This window comes from Lepus europaeus, chromosome 5 (genome assembly GCF_033115175.1).
Source record: "Lepus europaeus isolate LE1 chromosome 5, mLepTim1.pri, whole genome shotgun sequence".
NCBI classification, from domain to species: Eukaryota; Metazoa; Chordata; class Mammalia; order Lagomorpha; family Leporidae; genus Lepus; species Lepus europaeus.
In genome coordinates, this window is record NC_084831.1 from 123,307,718 (window position 1) to 123,326,690 (window position 18,973).

The 18,973-nt window shown below is 40.8% G+C and overlaps 1 protein-coding gene across 1 annotated transcript; it reads left to right on the top strand.

Annotated features, from left to right (window-relative positions):
• The first annotated feature begins 15,597 nt into the window (after positions 1-15,597).
• Positions 15,598-18,717, top strand: LOC133759217 (T-cell surface glycoprotein CD1a-like). The gene is made up of 6 exons (XM_062190164.1): positions 15,598-15,658; positions 15,977-16,243; positions 17,302-17,580; positions 17,774-18,052; positions 18,402-18,492; positions 18,672-18,717. The coding sequence occupies exons 1-6, from the start codon at positions 15,598-15,600 to the stop codon at positions 18,715-18,717; spliced, it is 1,023 nt and encodes a 340-aa protein (XP_062046148.1).
• The last annotated feature ends 256 nt before the right edge of the window (positions 18,718-18,973 follow it).

Consider the following 18,973-nt stretch of genomic DNA (forward strand, 5'->3'; position numbering starts at 1 on the left):
TCTGTGGGCTCCTTTGTTTCCACCTGAACCCAGCTGGCCTCCCGGTGCAGTTCTGCCTTGCATTCCCCGTCACCCATGAGAATGGAGTGGGATTTCTGTGAAGTGTCCTGGTACACTAGGGAGGGTGGATGCATGCTTCTTTGGTTCTTGTCCCCAGTGTAGAAATCTCACCCCATGAAGAATCCTATGTGGTTTGTGCTGACTTGAGGGAGCGGTAAAGGTCTCTGATCAAAGTGAGACCATTTTGTTGACTCTTTTAGTGTGATTTTTTTGTTTCAGTGAACATGTGTAATATGTGAAACCTCATTACTATGTTTTAGGGTTTTCAGGAAAGTGAACTTTTTTTGATCTTTCTCTGGGGAGGAGTTAGGAGTGGGTGTTTCCTATTACATCATGTTGCTAACTTCACTTTCTTTTTTTAAAAAAATTTTAAACTTTTATTTAATGAATATAAATTTCAATGTACAGCTTATGGATTACAATGGCTTCCCCCCCATAACTTCCCTCCCACCCACAACCCTCCCCTCTCCCACACCTTCTCCCCTTCCATTCACATCAAGATTCATTTTCAATTCTCTTTATGTACAGAAGATCAATTTAGTATATATTAAGTAAAGATTTCAACAGTTTGCACCCACATAGAAACACAAAGTGAAACATACTGTTTGAGTACTAGTTATAGCATTAAATCACAATGTACAGCACATTAAGGACAGAGATTCCACATGAGGAGCAAGTGCACAGTGATTCCTGTTGTTGATCCAACAAATTGACACTCTAGTTTATGGCGCCAGTAACCACTCTAGGCTCTCATCATGAGTTGCCAAGGCTATGGAAGCCTTCCAAGTTCACCGACTCTGATCATATTTAGACAAGGTCATAAAAGACAGGGTGAGGATAGTAACCAATGATCCTAAGAGTGGCATTAACCAGGTCTGAACAATTATACAGCATTAAGTGGGGAAGAGGACCATCAGTACACACAGGTTGAGAGTAGAGCTATTGGAGGTAGAGTAGAGGTTATGATTATGAAGGAATGAGGCCCAAGTGCGCTAGACAGGGTCTAGAACAAAGGACAGAGTCTTTATTAGATGTGTTAAGAAAGGTGCTGTCTAAGCTACAATTAAGTTTTCTGATTGAGAGGCAAATAGAACCTGAAAGAAGGGGCTTGGTAATAATCTGGTGGGCTTTAGGCCTTGTAAATTCAGAGGCCCAGGCCTATCTATCTCTTCACATGGGGTACATCCTAAGGGAGATTTGAACCTTCTAGGGGAGGCACTCTGTTGACTTTCATTACCTACTTGGCCTGGGAAGAGAGCAGCCAGGTAAAGGCAGGTGGCATCTCTAACAAGAAATTTACAGTTCTGCCTGCAATGTTGCTGACCCTACTTGGCCGTCCCCTCAGCTGCAGTGGTCACTTTGGAAGTTGGGCTGAGTGAAGGGCTTTTCAGCTTAGAGCCAATAAGATCTGTGGCTCTGACCTGGGCATCCTTCGACTCCAGGGCAGGTCCATTTCCAGTGATCCAACTCTTGGCATAGCTGCCAGGGCTCTTCACAAGTTGACTTCTGCTGAAGCCCAGGCTTACCACATTGAAAGCCACTGCAGTAGGCTTCCCTGTTGGGTCTCCTCGAGGGCAGATCACTGTACAGATCAGCCATTAATAGGCCTGCCACCCATTGCTTCTGATGCCTGGCTTTCTTTTCCTCCTGGTTTTTGTTAAAGTAGACCAGAGGATGCAAGTCAAGGGAGTGCCCAAGTCCCACCTCTAATCTTCGGTGGCCTGAACTACAAGTCTATAGTCACAGGCATGTTCTGTAGTAGTTTTTCTAAGGTAGACAATGCCCATGAGGAAAATTATATTCTCACTTTAAAACTTTCTTTCCCTTTGGTCTGAAAGGGAGGTTTTTTCTACTTACTGTTTACTTCGCTGATGGTGAAGTAAATCTAGCTATGAGATTATACTTTAAGCTCTTATTTTGGCTATGCTATTACAGAAAAATGTTAGTCATCTCTTTTATAAGGTCTAAAGATTAAATTGTGCGTCCTACAGATTCCTTCATAATAGAATTAGTTTCCTACCTTGAGGGGAATAGAGAAATGAAAGAGCAAGTTGGGCTTAGAATAGAGAACTGAGGGAGCAAGTCCTAGGTCGCTTGCTGACAATAGCAAGCGAACATGAATACTTAGCAAACCGTTTCAACCATTAGATAACAACTTAAGAAAACATTTACCAGAAGGTCCAATGCCTTCTATAAATTTTAAGAATCATGTATTTGAAAACACCTCTTAAATATCTAACATGGTGTAGTTTGTTTAGCCAGTAAACTTAAGCACAACCATATAAAATGTTTGTAGTTTCTTTCTTCCAACCAGTATAAAACATATGATGCAGAGATTCAGGTCACATTAATTAAAATGTATCTTTGATTAATTTTAGCAGCTTAAATTTATGGACAATCTTATCTATAAGCCAATTAAAATAAAATTCTTTTTTTTTTTTGACAGGCAGAGTGGACAGTGAGAGAGAGATATAGAGAGAAAGGTCTTCCTTTTTGCCGTTGGTTCACCCTCCAATGGCCGCCGCGGTTTCTCTAATGAAGAGTTATTTATTTTTTGAAAATGCAGAGAAAGAGACAGAGAGAAACATCTTTCATCTACTTATTCACTCCTTAAGTAGCCAGGCCAGAGCCAGGTACCCTAAACTCCATCACAGGGGCCCAAGCATTTGGGCCACGCCTGAGCATTTGGGCCATGCACATTAGCAGGGAGCTGGGTCAGACGCAAAGCTGCTGGGATTCGGGATCCATACAGCACTAGGATATGGGATGCCTGCATCGCATGTGGTGCTTTAACCTGCCCTGCCACTATGCTGTCCCCAGGAGAAGTATCTTACGGTGAGTGGAGACCCCTTAGAAAAATTCAAGCAGAAATGAGCAGTGGGTAAATGACACACAAGAGAGGCACTTGCTTACTTCACAGTATTTTTGAAAGCACCTGTAGGATTTTACAAGTATTTAACCCTTTAGGCCTCTGGGGCTTTCTCATTAAGATAACTATCATGTCTAGTAACACAAGATCATTAGACTTTTTAATTCTCAACCATTTGTATTGATAGCATTTTCCATTATAGAAACTTAAAAGTTGATACCACGTCACATCTTGACAGTACTTCTAATATAATCCAAATAGCCTGATTAGTTGGTGTTTCTAAAAGATGAGAGACATAGGTCCTTCGATTTTTTTCAGTTGGACCCAAACTGGAAAGACCAAAGTCCAAGATTTACTGGAAATTTTAGAGTCCAGATTGTTTGGAACTTTGATTTTTTGAATGCCTGTCAAGACCACCAAGAAGGCTCAAAATCCAAAATATCTGGTTGAAATAAGATTCCTTAAAATCATGACATAACATAGACCAAATTTGATCATTGTTACAAGGTGATTATTCAAATCTTTGAAAATAAGCACATATTTAAATAACCCATAGCTCTTAATAAAAATTCAGCTGTTTTTGAACAATTAGAATTTAACAGACATCAAGAGAACATAATAGATTACTTTAACACTTTGCTTTAACAGAGCATCAGAGTTTAATTCTATGTCAAAGAGAAATTGAACTTCCTGTGATCTTTTGCTGTGAGGTTTCCTTCCTTTACCTTCTTTCATATTGGTGACCATGTTTCTGTGTTTCTGTGTGTAACACATCTTTAAGCATCTTTTGCAGGGCAGGACGAGTGGCAACAAATTCTTTCAGTTTCTGTTTGCTATGAAAAGTCTTTACTTCACCTTCATTCACAAATGAGAGCTTTGCAGGATATAATATTCTGGGCTGGCAGTTTTTCTCTCTTAGTACCTGGGCTATGTCTCGCCATTCCCTTCTAGCTTGTAGGGTTTCTGATGAGAAGTCAGCTGTGTCTAATTGGAGATCCTCTGAGAGTAATCTGACGTTTCTCTCTTGCACATTTTAGGATCTTTTCTTTATGTTTCACTGTGGTGAGTTTGATTACAACATGTCGTGGTGAGGATCTCTTTTGGTCATGTTTATTAGGGGTTCTATGAGCTTCCTGTACTAGGATGTCTTTGTCCTTCTCCAGACCCGGGAAGTTCTCTGCAAGTATCTCTCTATAAAGATCTTCTAATCCTTTCTCTCTCTCCATGCCTTCAGGAACTCCTAGAACCTCAATGTTGGGTTTTTTGATAGTATCCTGTAGATTCCTAACAATATGTTTTAGATTTCTAATTTCCTCTTCTTTTCTTTGGTTTGACTGTATAATTTTCTGTGCTCTGTCTTCTAAGTCCGATATTCTCTCTTCTGCTTCGCCCATTCTGTTTTTAAGGCTCTCTAATGTGTTTGTCATTTGATCTAGTGATTTCTTCATTTCATTATGATTTCTAGTCACTATCAGAGTTTCTTGTTCCACTAGTTATTTCCTTTCATTTTGATTCCTCCTTAATATTTCATTTTCATGAGAAAGATTTTCTATCTTGTCCATTAAGGAGTTCTGTAGTTCAAGAATTTGTTTTTGAGAACTTCTTAATGTTCTTATCAATTTTTTGAGATCCACTTCTTGCATTTCTTCTATCTCATCATCTTCATAATCTTGCATTGGGGTGTCTTTTTCATTTGGGGGCGTCATAGTGTCTTCCTTGTTCTTGTTACCTCGGTTTTTGCGTTTGTTGTTTGGCATGTTGGAGATATTTGGTTTCTTCACTGTGGTGTTTTTTCTTGTTACACTATGGCTCTATATTAAGTGGACTGTCTGCTTTCAGTGGAGCCTTAGAGGCTTGAGATGGGTGTGGACTGAGAGCTGTGTTTGGTTCCTCAGGGCTGAGAGTGTGTCAAAGATGACACTCCCAGGTTAGGTGTGGTAAATCAATCAATTCTTTCTTTCTTTCTTTCTTTCTTTCTTTCTTTCTTTCTTTCTTTCTTTCTTTCTTTCTTTCTTTCTTTCTTTCTTCTTTCTTCCTTCCTTCCTTCCTTCCTTCCTTCCTTCCTTCCTTCCTTCCTTCCTTCCTTCCTTCCTTTCTTATTCAAAAGGGAAGTAATTCTGCACAGCTGAACGTAATTGGAGGTAGTTAGCAGGCAAATGATATACCCACAGGAGCCAGAGATCGGAAGCTCTTTCCCAAGGACCACACAGGGAATCTCTGCTGCCCTCAGCGTGGGCTCAAATTCTCCTGCAGTCTCTCACTGGGTTGCCTAGTTAGATCCTAATCTCCTGTTATTTCACCCCTCCCCCCAGAGTCAGGTGTTTCTGCTAGGCTCAGGGCCGGTGCAGACCTGAGGTTGCCCTGCTTATGACGTATGTCCAAAATGGCACTTGCTCTTTGTCTTGCTCGCCTTTAAGAGGTGAGTCGAGTGAGAGAGAAACTCATGTCTGTATCGGTCACTTTTTTTTTTTCCTCTCTCTCTTGTAGTTAACCTGGTGAACTTTTCCCCATGGAGTTTCAAGCCTGTTTGCTCTAGTCTCCTCTCTCCGTTTGCCTGCTGGTGTCTTGGGCTATTGAGGTTCGGCTCACCTTGTGTTCCAGTGTTGGTGTGTTGATTCCGCCGCTGGTGTCCCGAACTTGGGCTCCCACGCCCTCCACGCAGGTCCACTGTAAATCACTAGTTTCAGAAGAGTTTCCTCTGCTGTTTCTTCCCCTACTCTTCCTTGAACCTGCAGTATCTCCACTTTTATTAAACTGTCTCTTCCTGGACTATCAGTGTGCTCCCTTTCTATTCCACCATCTTGCCACTTCCCCTAACTTCACTTTCTAAAAAAATTCTTTTTTTATTGAACAGATTATGATCTGTCTTTGTAATGTTCATATATGCTTGAAATGTGTATCTGTCTTTCCTTTCTGCTGTTGCTGGGAGAAGAGTTTTATATGTCACACATTGATTGTGGTGTTTCATAATTCTCTATATCCTCACCGGTTTTCCATTTTATTAATTACTGAGAAAAAGTTGAGACATCTCTACTTATAATTTTTTATTTATCTATTTCTTCTTTGTTTTCTTTCATGTATCTTGGTGCTACATTTTCAGTTGCATGCATACTTATGATTATTTTGCATTCCTAGTTAATTGATTCACTAATCTTTATGTAACATTCCTTTTCATTTCTGGCATTCTTTTTTTCTGACATCTACTTTGACTTTTTTAAGTCACTTCATTTAGATAGGAGTAGCTTTAAATTTTCAAAAAAATTGCAATAGTAATACAAACATTTCCCATAAAACCCTCACTCCATTCCCCTATTAACTTCTCATTTTAGTATCCCTGTAACAATTAATGAACCATACCCAGTTCCTGACATTTTTTGTTCAAATGCCCTTTAAACTTCCACCATCCAAGCCTCTTGTAATCAATGTTCTGTGTTAAGATTGTTTTTTAAAATCATCTCCCCATAAAAGGGAGAACCTGTGATATTTGTCTTTCTGTGTCTAGCTTATTCCTTTTTTCTTTTTTTGGAAGGCAGATTTAGACAATGAGAGAGAGAGAGAGAGAGACAGACAGACAGACAGACAGAGAGAAAGGTCTTCCTTTTCTGTTGGTTCACCCCCCAGATGGCCGCCACGGCTGGCGCGCCACGTTGATCCGAAGCCAGGAGCCAGGTGCTTCCTCCTGGTCTCCCATGTGGGTGCAGGGCCCAAGGACTTGGGCCATCCTCCACTGCCTTCTGGGGCCACAGCAGAGAGCTGGACTGGAAGAGGAGCAACTGGGACAGAATCTGGCGCCCTAACCGGGACTAGAACCCAGGGTGCTGGCGCCATAGGTGGAAGATTAGCCAAGTGAGCTACGGCGCCAGCCTGTGTCTAATTTATTTCATTCAACCAGATGTCCTCCAGTTTCATGTATTTTGCTGCAAATGACAGGATTTCATTATTTTTATAGCTGAGTAGTATTCCAAGGTATATGTATACCAAATTTTCTTTATCCTTTCATATGATGATAGATACCTTTGTTGATTTCGTATTTTGGCTATTGTGAACAGTGCAACCATAAACATAGTGGAGCAGGTATCTCTTTTGTATGATGAGTTCCTGTCTTTTGGATATGTACCCAGTAGTGGGATTGCTGGATCACATGGCAGTTCCATTTCTAGTTTTTAAAAAAGTTCTCTGTACTGTTTTACACAATGGCTGGACTAATTTACATTCCCATCAACAGTATAGAGGAGTTCTTCTTTCTCCACATCCTCTCCAGTATTTGTTATTCTGTCTTTTGGATATAATAGTGATTCTGACAGGTGTGAGATGATATCTCATTGTGGTGTTGATTTGCATTTCCCTTATGGCTAGTGATGGCGAATACTTTTCCATGTATTTGTTAGACTCTATGTATCTTTTATTTAGAATTGTCTAAATTGTAGACATTGTAGGCTAAGCCTCCGCTTGTGGTACTGGCATCCCGTATTGGTGCCAGTTCCTGTCCCAGCTGTTCCTCTTCTGATCCAGCTCTCTGCTTATGGCGTGGGAAAGCAGTGGAAGATGGCCCAAGTGCTTGGGCCCCTGCATGCACATGGGAGATCTGGAAAAAGCACCTGGCTCCTGGTTTTGGATAAGCCCAGCTCCAGCCTGCAGCCAGTTGGGGAGTGAACCAGAAGATGGAAGACCTTTCTCTCTGTCTCTCCCTCTCTATGTCTATAACTCTGCCTCTCAAATAAATAAATAAAATATTAAAAAATAGAATTATCTATTAAGGTCCTTGCTCATTTCTCTCTCTCTCTCTCTCTCTCTCTCTCTCTCTCTATTTTATATATAATTAATACATCTATTCTATATATTAATCTTTTGTTGGACAAGTAGCTTGCAAATATTTTCTTTTATTCTGTTGGATATTTCTTTTTTTTTTTAAACCCCTGGCCCAGGCCCAGGAGGCCGGTGCTATGGTTGCTGTTGTTATTGTTATTATTGTTGTTGTTGTTATTAGTAGTAGCATTTCTTTTCTTTTCTTTTCTTTTCTTTTCTTTTTGACAGGCAGAGTGGATAGTGAGAGAGAGAGACAGAGAGAAAGGTCTTCCTTTTTGCCGTTGGTTCACCCTCCAATGGCTGCTGCAGCCAGCGCATCTCGCTGATCCAAAGCCAGGAGCCAGGTGCTTCTCCTGGTCTCCCATGCGGGTGCAGGGCCCAAGCACTTGGGCCATCCTCCACTGCCTTCTCGGGCCATAGCTGAGAGCTGGCCTGGAAGAGGGGCAACCGGGATAGAATCCGGCACCCCAACCAGGACTAGAACCCGGTGTGCCGGAGCCGCAAGGCGGAGGATTAGCCTGTTAAGCCACGGCGCCAGTCTGGATATTTCTTCATTCTATTGTTTCCTTTGTGGTGCAGAAGCTGTTGAGTTTGATATAATTCCATTTGTCTAGTATCCAAGTAGTCATCACCTATATAATATCTTTAGGTTTTTGCTCTATGTATTCTTCAATTTTATGGTTTCCAGTCTTACATTCAGATCTTTGATCCAACTTGAGTTTATTTTTGTGTAGGGTGAGAGGTAGGAATATAATTTTATTCCTCTTCAGAAATGCTTTTCATTTTGTCAGCACCATTTAATGAAATACTATCCTTTCTTAAATGTATTCTTGTCACTTTTGTCAAAAGGCATTTGGTTGTGCATATTATGGTTAATATCTGGACTATTTCATTTTGTTGATTTAAGGGCCAGTTTTTGTCCTAATACCATGCTGTTTTAGTTACTATAGCCTGGTAGTATCCATTGAATTCAGGTATTATGATGTCTCCACATTGATTTTTTTTTTTTTTGCTCAGAATTGTTTTGGTTATTCTGGATCTTTGTGTTTCCACATTAATTTTATGATTTTTTTGAATACTGTAAAGAATATTGATATTTTGTATGGATTGCTTGAAACTATAGATTGCTTTTGAGACGTTTTAGCATTAATTATTTCCATCCATGAGCAAGAAATATTTTTCTATATTTTTGCCTTGTTTGTGATTTATTTCATTAATGTTTCATAACTTTTATTGTAGAGATCTTTTATTTCTTTGTTTAAATTTATTCCTGGGGCTGGCAATGTGACATGGTGGGTAAAGCCACCACCTATGATGTCAGCATTCTATATGGGCACCGGTTTGTGTCCTGGCTGCTACACTTCCAATTCGGCTTGCTGCTAATGTGACTGGGAAAGCAGCAGAGGATTGCTCAGGCACTTGGGCCCTTGCACCCACATGGGAGACCTGGATGAAACTCTTGGCACCTTATTTCAGACAGCCCAGCTGTGGCTACTGTGACCATTTGGGGACTGAACCAGTGGATGGAAGGTCTCTCTCTTTCTCTCAGTAACTCTGCCTTTTAAATAAACAAGTAAAATAGTTTGAAGTTTATTCCTAAGCATTTAATTTTTTATTGTTATTGTGGATGGGATTTGTTTTTTGATTTCTGTGTCAGTGAGATCATTATTGGTTTATAAAACACTACTGTTTTTTGTAGGTTGATTTTTTAAAATCCTGCAAGACTATTGAACTAGTTTATAAATTCTAAAACTTTTTGGTGGAGAGTTTAGGGTTTTCCACGTGCAATATCATGTCATTTGCCAACATGCCATTTTGACTTCTTCTTTCCCAATTTTGATGTCCTTCATTTCTTTTTCCTTTCTAATTTGATAACACATCAAATAGTATTAAGAGTGGTGAATGTGGACATCCTTGCCTTATTCCAAATATCAGAGGAAATGCTTTCAGCTTTTGCCCATTTAGTATGATATTGGCTGCTATATCCTTTAAAATTTTGAGGTATCCATTCCGTATCTGACTTGTTGATTTTTGTTCTATCATGAAGGGATATTGATTATCAAATGCTTTCTTTGCATCTATTGAGAAGCGGAGGGGTATTTGTTCTTCATCCTGTTGATATGATTTATGGTGTTTATTGATTTTTGAATGTTGCACCATTCTTGCATTTCTGGGATAAATCCTACTTGATTGTGATATATAATCTTTTTTGTGTGCTTTAGATTCATCTTACTAATATTTTGTCAACAATTTTTGCATCTTTGTTCATCAAGGTTAGCGGTATGTAGTATTCTTTTTGTGGTGTGTCTCTGATTTTGGTATCAGAGTGATGCTGACCTCATAAAAAGAGGTTGGTAGTATTCTATCTTTTCAATCCTTTCAATATTTTGGAATATTTTGAAAGTATAGGAGTTAATTCCTCTTTAAATGTTCTCTAGAATGCAGCAGTAAAGCATCAGGTCTTGAACTTATCTTTGATGGGAGACTTTTAGCTATTGCTTCTATATCACCGTTTGTTATGAATATATTTAGATTTTCTGTATCTTCTTTATTTGGTCCTAGTAGCTGTATGTATCCAGGAATTTAACCATTTCCTCAGGATTTTCCAATTTGTTAGCGTATAGTTGTTTATAGTAGTTTCTTATGATCCTTTGTATTTCAGTGGTATCATTTGTAGCGTCTTCTGTCATTTCTAATTTCATTTGAGTGTTTTCCTTTTTTCTTCTCAAAAAACAAGAATTTTTTGTTAATATTTTTTAATTTTGTAATTTTTTTTAGTTTCAGGTTCATTTATCTCTACTCTGATCCTTGTTATTTCTCACAGTTTGCTAATTTGGGTTTTTTTAAGTTGTTCTATATCACTGTAATGCATCATTAGATTATTTATTTGAAATATTTGTAATTTTTAAATATAATCAGTTGTCACTATATTCTTCCATGTTAATATTGTTTCTACTATATCCCACAGGTTTTGCTATACTGCATTTTCATTTTCATTTGTTTCAAGGAAGTTTTTGATTTAATTTTTTTATTAAATAAAGAGAACAGATTCATGTATTTCATAGGTATAGTTCTTTTATTTATTTATTTATTTATTTATTTATTTTTGACAGGCAGAGTGGACAGTGAGAGAGAGAGAGACAGAGAGAAAGGTCTTCCTTTTTGCCGTTGGTTCACCCTCCAATGGCCGCCGCGGCCAGCGCACCGCGCTGATCCGAAGGCAGGAGCCAGGTGCTTCTCCTGGTCTCCCATGGGGTGCAGGGCCCAAGCACTTGGGCCATCCTCCACTGCCTTCCCAGGCCACAGCAGAGAGCTGGCCTGGAAGAGGGGCAACAGGGACAGAATCCGGTGCGCCGACCGGGACTAGAACCCGGTGTGCCGGCGCCGCAAGGTGGAGGATTAGCCTGTTGAGCCATGGCGCCGGCCAATAGGTATAGTTCTTTTTAAAATTTTTATGCTAAAACACGAGTCTAGCCCTGGGCACTTCTGATAGCAATGTGACTGCTTGATGTCTCCTGAGTTGAGCCATGACTACTATATTGTTAAGCCATGAGTGTCATAGCCAATTGAATCTGGGGCTTTGGGTGGATGGAGGAGCAGAGGGAGGCAATGAAGCTTCCTTTCTCAGAGGGAAGTAGTCACAAGACTTCTAAACTGCTATGCCACAATACTTCACCTGATTTATTTACTTATTTATTTTAAAGATTCATTTATTTATTTGAAAGGCAGAGTTATAGAGAGGCAGAGGGAGAGAGAGAGAGAGAGAGAGAGAGAGAGAAGTCTTTTGTCTGCTGCTTCCCTCCCTAACTGGCCTAAATGGCCAGAGCTGAGCTGATCTGAAGCCAGAAACCTGGAGCTTCTTCTTGTGTCCCACATTGGTGCAGTGGCACAAGGACTTGAACCATTTCCCTCTGCTTTCCCAGGCTATAGAAGTGAGCTAGATTGGGAGTAGAGCATCCAGGACTTGAGCTGGCATCCATGTGGGATACTGGCACTGCAGGCTGCAGCTTTACCTGCTACTCCACGGTGCCGGCCCCCCTGATTTTTTTCTTGATGGAGTATCATTTGTGGCAGAGCGGGTAATGGCAACTGGGGTCTATGTGACTTGATGCAGTGCTATGGAAACACAGAATGACATCATCACACAGAACTGTGTGAATATTCTAGGGCTTTAGTTCTTAGAGTTTGATCAAGGACTATTGTCCTGGCAATAGAATGAGTAAGAAAGAAATGAGTAAAACAGACTTGCTGTGTTATCCTGGAGTATATTTGAATTGATCCCTACCTTCTACTTTCAAAAATTCCCCTTTTTCTCAGTTTTTCTGCTAGTTGCTTTATCCTTTGGTTTTCTTCAGGATTGACTGAATCCTGTAGCTGTCATTGTGTTTTTCTCCTTATTCAACAGTTTTTCTCTACTCATTTGGAAATTATACTCTTTATGACTTTTCAGTGTTTATTGTTGAACATTCATGATGTACAGGCGACTTAAGGTTAGATAACATGATTATTCCTCTCATAATACTAGTCAAGTATGTGAACAATTACCTTTAGGCAACTTTGTTAGTTGAACACCAATAAAATTTTATACTAATGTTCTCTTGCTTGTGTTTAAATTACGTGAATTTGACATATTCATATATTTTTTATTCAGGCTACAAACTTTGCATTTTTTGGCTATTCATCCTTGCTTGAGAGAGCAGCCTATTGGGGCCATTTTTCATTTTCTTGATATATATCCTTAAAAGTTCTTGTAGGTTTCTCAACAATTTATTTATTTGAAAGGCAGGGGTTCAAAAGAAAGAGAGAGAGAGGAAGAGAGAGGGAGTGTAAACAAGGGAGAGAGAAAGAGAAAAGAAGAGAGAGAGAAAGAGAACTATTTCTCCCATTTTTGGTTCACTCTCTAAATGGGGTGGGTCTGGGCCAGTCTGAAGCCAGGAGCCAGGATATAATCCATGTCTCTCGTGTGGGTGACATGGACTCGACCACTTGAGCCATCCATCCCCCAGTGCTTCCCAGGGTGTGCATTTGCAGGAAGCTGGAGTCAGAAGTGAGCCAGAATGCAAATCCAGGCACTCAGATATGTGATGCAGGTGTCCCAAAAGTCTTCTTAACTGCTGGGCCAAATGTCCACTCCCCTCTTTTAGATTTCTGTTTTCTCTGTGTTTATAAGTGAATTATCTTTCTTTTGTCTTTATTTTGAGCAATAATTTTTATAGATCTCAAAAGTGCAGATTGACAATTATTTTTTCTTAATACTTTGAGTAGGATTCCATTATCTTCACCCTTTCATTTTTGCTTAATTGCACTATGCAATCATTCTCTCCTTTCCTTCTAGGTGATTAATCCTTTCTCTGTAACTCCTTTCATGATTTATTTTCTTCTTTTATTTTCTAAAGTTTTATGAAGCATAGATTCTTTTGATCCTTCTTATCTATGATATGTTGGATTATCTGTGTTGGTGAATTTAATATTTATTATTTCTAAAATATTCATAATCTATTATTTCTTTAAAAATAACAGTTCTCGATTCATTCAATTTTCTTCTTTTGGGGGATTAAATCAGACATAACTTAGATCTTCCCACTTTATCTTCCAAATCTATTTACCCTATTTTATATTTTTTCATATCTTAATTTCTTTTTACTGCATTTTGGAAAAATACTTCAGAAATATTATCTTGTTCTTTTAATCACTTCAATAATATCAGTTTTGTCATTTAATGCACTCTTGAACATACTATTCCATCAATTTACTTAATTTTTTTGGACAATTTTAGATTACTATTAATTAATTTTATCTGACAGAATGAGGGACATAATGGAGGAGATCTCGCATCTTCTGGTTTGCCCTAAATGCCTATAATAGCTGGTTGTGGGCCAGGTTAAGAGTCCAGACATATATACAGGTTTTCCATATATGTGGCAGGACATCCGGATACATAAGCCGTCACTTCTGGATCCCAGACTGCACATTAACAGGAAGCTGGAATTGGGAGTGGAGCTGGGACTCAAACCCAGGGTCACTGATACAGGATGTAGGCATTGTAACTCAGTATCTTTTGGTGTTATATCTAAGAAATCATTATCAAATCAATAGTCACAAAACTTTATCCTTTTATCTTCTTCTATGAGTTTTATAGCTTAAGATCTTATACTTAGATATTTAACTTATAATGAATTAATGTTTGCATCTGGTATAAGCTAATTGTCCAATTTCTTCCTTTTGTGTGTGGGTATCCAATTTTCTTAACATCACTTGTATGTTCTTTCCTCATTATTTTTATTTCTCTGATATCCATTGGGTTTAAAAAAAGATAATTACAAATGAATTAGTAATTACTGACAGTTCCCAACTCTGATACAATCTCTTATGGCTTATGAATGGTTTATTTTCATTAACTTTAACACATTAAACATAAGCATTTAAAATTGCCTTTCTAATAGTCTCAACACTGGAGTCATGTTTAAGTTCAGTTCTGTTGATTTTTAGTTTCTAGATCGAGTGCTATTTACTTCTTGCATTTTATGTGTGTGTTTAGTAAATTTCAGTCAAAACGTTGACATGTTCAGAAGAATGATATATAGACAGTGAGAGAGAGAGACAGAGAGAAAGGTCTTCCTTTCCATTGGTTCACCCCCAAAATGGCCACTATGGCCGGTGCGCTGTGCCGACCTGAAGCCAGGAGCCAGGTGCTTCCTCCGGGTCTCCCATGCGGGTGCAGGGCCCAAGCACTTGGGCCATCCTCTGCCCTCCTGGGCCACAGCAGAGATCTGGACAGGAAGAGGAGCAACCAGGACAGAATCTGGCACCCTGACCAGGACTAGAACCCGGGGTGCTGATGCTGCAGGTGGAGGATTAGCCTAGTGAGCCGTGGCACCAGCCCATGGCTGCTTTCTTACCCCTTTCCTTTTTTTTTTTTCTTTCAGGTAGCAGCAGTGGGTTTTTACCTGTGATTTTTAAGAATAATGAAGACTTGGCAATCATTTATAATGTAACACAAGGCAAGGGTAGGGCATTATGAAAAATAAAATGGTGGAACTAGTGCTGAGTCACAGATTTGATTGTGGTGGGGTGATGTGAGAGATGTGGCAGCAGAAGAAAATATACTAGGGAATAATCCAAAAGGCTGAGTGACAAATGTGAGTGGAGACATGAGAACATCAGGTAGTGTAGTGGGAAATTGTTTAATTTCACACATTTCTCTCTTTTTTTTATTATTCGTTTGAGAGGCAGAGTTACAGACAGAGAGAGGGAGAGACAGAGAGAAATGTCTTCCATCCAGTGGTTCACTCCCCAAATGGCTGCAAAGGCTGGAGCTGAGCTGATCTGAAGCCAGGAGCCAGGAGCTGCTTCTGGGTCTCCCACATGGGTACAGAAGCCCAAGCGCTTGGGCCATCTTCTACTGCTTTCCCAGGCCATAGCAAAGAGATGGATTGGAACAGGAGCAGCTGGACGTGAAGTGGTGCCCATATGGGATGCTGGTGCTGCCACGGTGCTGGCCCTAATCACACATTTCTTTTATGAATGAACAAAACAATCCCTAGTGGCTAGCTGAATTGTCAATGCCACATATGACTTGTTTCATAGCAGGGTAAATAAGGGATGTTAAGCAGCATGGAAATTGGTGACACAGAGAGAATCTTGGAGCCAGATAACAGAGTCAGAAGCACAGGGGAAATGAGAGACTGAGTAGGAGGCTGAGCATTTTGGGAAGGAGCAGCTGTTCCTTGTCACAGAGAGGGGAGGTTTGCCTGTTGGTTGAAAGAGGAAGTCAGAATAGAGATATTGTGGGGGTAGGTTTGTTTAGAACAGAAATCAAAGATCAACCTTTTTGAGAGAAAGAAACAACATCTGCAAATGAAATGCTGTTTCTGCTGCTTGCATTCCTGGTTGCTCTCCTCCCAGGTGGGGACAACACAGTTGGTAAGGACTCTGGCACCAGCCCAGTTGGATAAGAGGTTGTGCATGTCGGGGGGATGGTGGTTTCCTCAGCATATACTTGGGTAGTGTGAGATCCAGGCTGGTTCCATGGTGGATATTGCTGACTCTAGGTCCCTGTGCTGTTCTGAATGTGTTATAAATGAAGGAATCCCAAAGTAGGCAAATGTCTGCTAAGGTAGCAATGATTCCCTTTTTCTCCAGTTCCTGAGTTTTCCCCAGGCAGGCATCTTTTTTTCTTTATTTTCTCTTCTTCCCAGTGATCTTTCCCCTCCATATTCTGTCTGTTTTTTTTTGCTGCAGAGTTCAAGAAGCCTATCTCTTTTCATGTCATCCAGATATCATCATTTTACAACCGTTCCTGGGCACAGCACTTGTTCTCAGGTTGGCTGGGTGAGCTGCAGATTCATCGCTGGGATACAGAGTCTGGCAGCTTTGTTTTCCTGAGGTCTTGGTCCAAGGGCAACTTCAGCAGCAAGGAGTGGATGGACTTGGGAGAGTTTCTTCATACACATTTCGTTAGTTTTAATCAGGAAACTTGGAAGTATGCCCATCAATTGCAGGTGGAATGTGAGTTAAGTTTCCTCAACAGAGAGTGGGGAGGTAGATGGGTGGAAGTGTCTTATAACTTTATTATTCCTTTAGGCTCCTGACTTCTCTCTCTTCTGAATATTACTCTACTGTCCCTACAATAAAACTGCAGTCACCCATTTTCGGGCAAGGGATTTTTTCCAGTTGCTGGTTCTTCAAAACCATCAAGTCTTCTACTATTTATGATCTCCTCTCTCACTGACCACTGAGTTGTCCTTCATTATCTCCCCTTAGAGGTGTCCTGTGTTCACACTTTTCCCTGGCTTTCAGCAAAGCACCCTCAGCTTCCTCACTCTTTATTTTTTTAAGATTTATTTATTTATTTGAAAGTCAGAGTTACACACAGAAAGAAGGAGAGACAGAGAGAGAGAGAGGTCTTTGATCTACTAGTTCACTCCCCAGATGGCCGCAATGGCCGGAGTTATGCTGATCCGAAGCTGCCCTGATCCGAAGCCAGGAGCCAGGAGCTTCCTCTGCATCTTCCCACATGGGTGCATGGTCGCAAGGACTTGGGCCATCTTCTGCTGCTTACCCAGGCCATAGCAAAGAGCTGGATGGAAGTGGGGCAGCTGGGACTCAAACCAGCGCCCATATGGGATGCTGGCACCGCAGGCGGTGGCTTTACCTGCTGTGCCACAGCACCGGCCCCTGCTTCCTTACTCTTGATTGATTCCTTGAAGTGATTTTCTTCCGCATTCTGGCTCTTCAACTGTCTCTGTGTATTCATTGTGATCTATTGCATTCCACTTACTCTAGATTGTTATAACTTCAACTTTCTCAGACTAAGACTTCCTTCCCTATGGACACTATTCACAACATCTCTTTGAACAATTTCCCCTACTGCTCATGACATTGTTTTCTTTCTCTTCCTCTTACTCAGCAATTACCCTTTCTCTGCACCTCTAATCTAAGCAAATTTGTCTCAATTCCTCAAACTTCTAAATACCTTCCTTCTCTCTATACTGTCTTTTGCCTCTGATCTTTTTTTTTTATTTTTTTCTTCTTTATTCCTCTAATTCATCACTCCTCTTTCCCAGATCCTTTTGTGTTGCAGGTGGCAGCAGGCTGTGAGCTGCACTCTGGGGAGGCCTCAGTAGGCTTTGTACAGGAAGCTTATCAAGGCACAGATCTTCTGAGGTTTCACAATAATTCGTGGTTGCCGTCACCAGAGGGTGGAAGTAGGGCCCAGAACGTCTGCAGACTACTCAACAAGTATGAAGGCCTCAAGGAAAGAGTGCATTGGCTCCTCAGTGACACCTGCCCACGTTTTGTCTTGGGACTTCTTGATGCAGGCAAGGCTGATTTGCAGCGACAAGGTGGGTTGTACATCCTACTGCCAAAAACTATGCTTTGTAAAATCAAACTTTGCTACAATCGCCTTCAAATTTAGGATCAGAAAGTCCCCTTACCTTGCCCCCAGAAGTGATAAAGATGTATCTAACTGATGTGGAATCTGGACCTGTAAGGGTGTTAGAGTCCTTGTCTGAATAATTTTCCCATCTTCTGCAGTGAGGCCTGAGGCCTGGCTGTCCAGTGGCCCCAGCCCTGGGCCTGGCCGTCTGCTGCTGGTGTGCCGTGTCTCTGGCTTCTACCCAAAGCCTGTGCAGGTGGTGTGGATGCGGGGAGATCAGGAGCAGCCAGGCACTGAGCGAAGCGACATTCTGCCCAATGCTGATGGGACGTGGTATCTCCGAGTTACCCTGGGTGTGATAGCTGGAGACACGGATGGCCTGTTTTGTCAAGTAAAGCACAGCAGTCTAGGAAACCAGGACATCGTCCTCTACTGGGGTGAGGAAGAACTGGGGCCCAGGCTGGAAATAGGAAGAGGTGGTCCTCAAATGCAGCTAGAGGGGCAGCTGAAAATTTTGAGACTTCTGTGATTCCAGATCCAACTTGAATAAAAGTAATCCACAGAATAGAAGGGAAAATGAGGGATGAGAATATAAAAGAGAATATTGGGGGTTAGATGAAGGGTCATATTTGAGGAACGGTGAGGAAGAAATAATAAGAAAGGAGAAAGATGATGTAGATAACTCAACTGAACAAAACACAGTGGTTCACAGTGGAGCAGGGAGTGGGTGGGGTACAACATGGGTGGATTTTCAGTAATATCCCTGGTGTCTGCCCAAATCCACAGAACATCACACCTCTGTCGGCTTCATCCTCCTGACAGTAATAGTGCTCCTTGTTCTTCTGGCAGGCCTTGCAATTTGGTTTGGGAAGCGATGGTGAGTTCTTGGTATTCATCTCTTGTACTCTCCCACTGTTCCCTCACTCAGCTTCCTTTTTGTGAAATTCTCTCCCCAGTTCCCCTTCTCCTCTCATTCCTCTACCCTTGTCCTCCTCAAGCCTTACTTCCACCCTATGCCAAGTGACTTCCATCTCTGCTCTCCATGTTTCATTTTAGGACACATAACCGCTCTCCTTGCACTGTTTCCTCTTTGAGAACCTAGCAACCCAACAGCTTGGAGTATACCTGAACACAACATGACAATGACGTCTTTAATTCCCTCTATAAAACTTTTATTGTTGTTTATTTATGTTTAGTGATCAGTTGTCAATACCGGATAAATGTAATGTAGCTGGATTTGTTGTTCTGACCTGAGTTCTGGAATTTTAAAACTCATGTTTTAGCTCTTAGAATGGTTCTTAGCAGCCTTCTCCTGTTCAGATGCTAGTGGGTCATCAGGCTTATTTCAGATGTCACTT

Bases quoted from the DNA above. Each gene is read 5' to 3' on its own strand.
- LOC133759217 (XM_062190164.1), top strand. From the start codon at position 15,598: ATGCTGTTTCTGCTGCTTGCATTCCTGGTTGCTCTCCTCCCAGGTGGG. The intron at 15,659-15,976 runs GTAAGGACTCTG...TTTTTGCTGCAG, and splicing joins AGGTGGGGACAACACAGTTG to AGTTCAAGAAGCCTATCTCT. The intron at 17,581-17,773 runs GTGGGTTGTACA...CATCTTCTGCAG, and splicing joins GGCTGATTTGCAGCGACAAG to TGAGGCCTGAGGCCTGGCTG.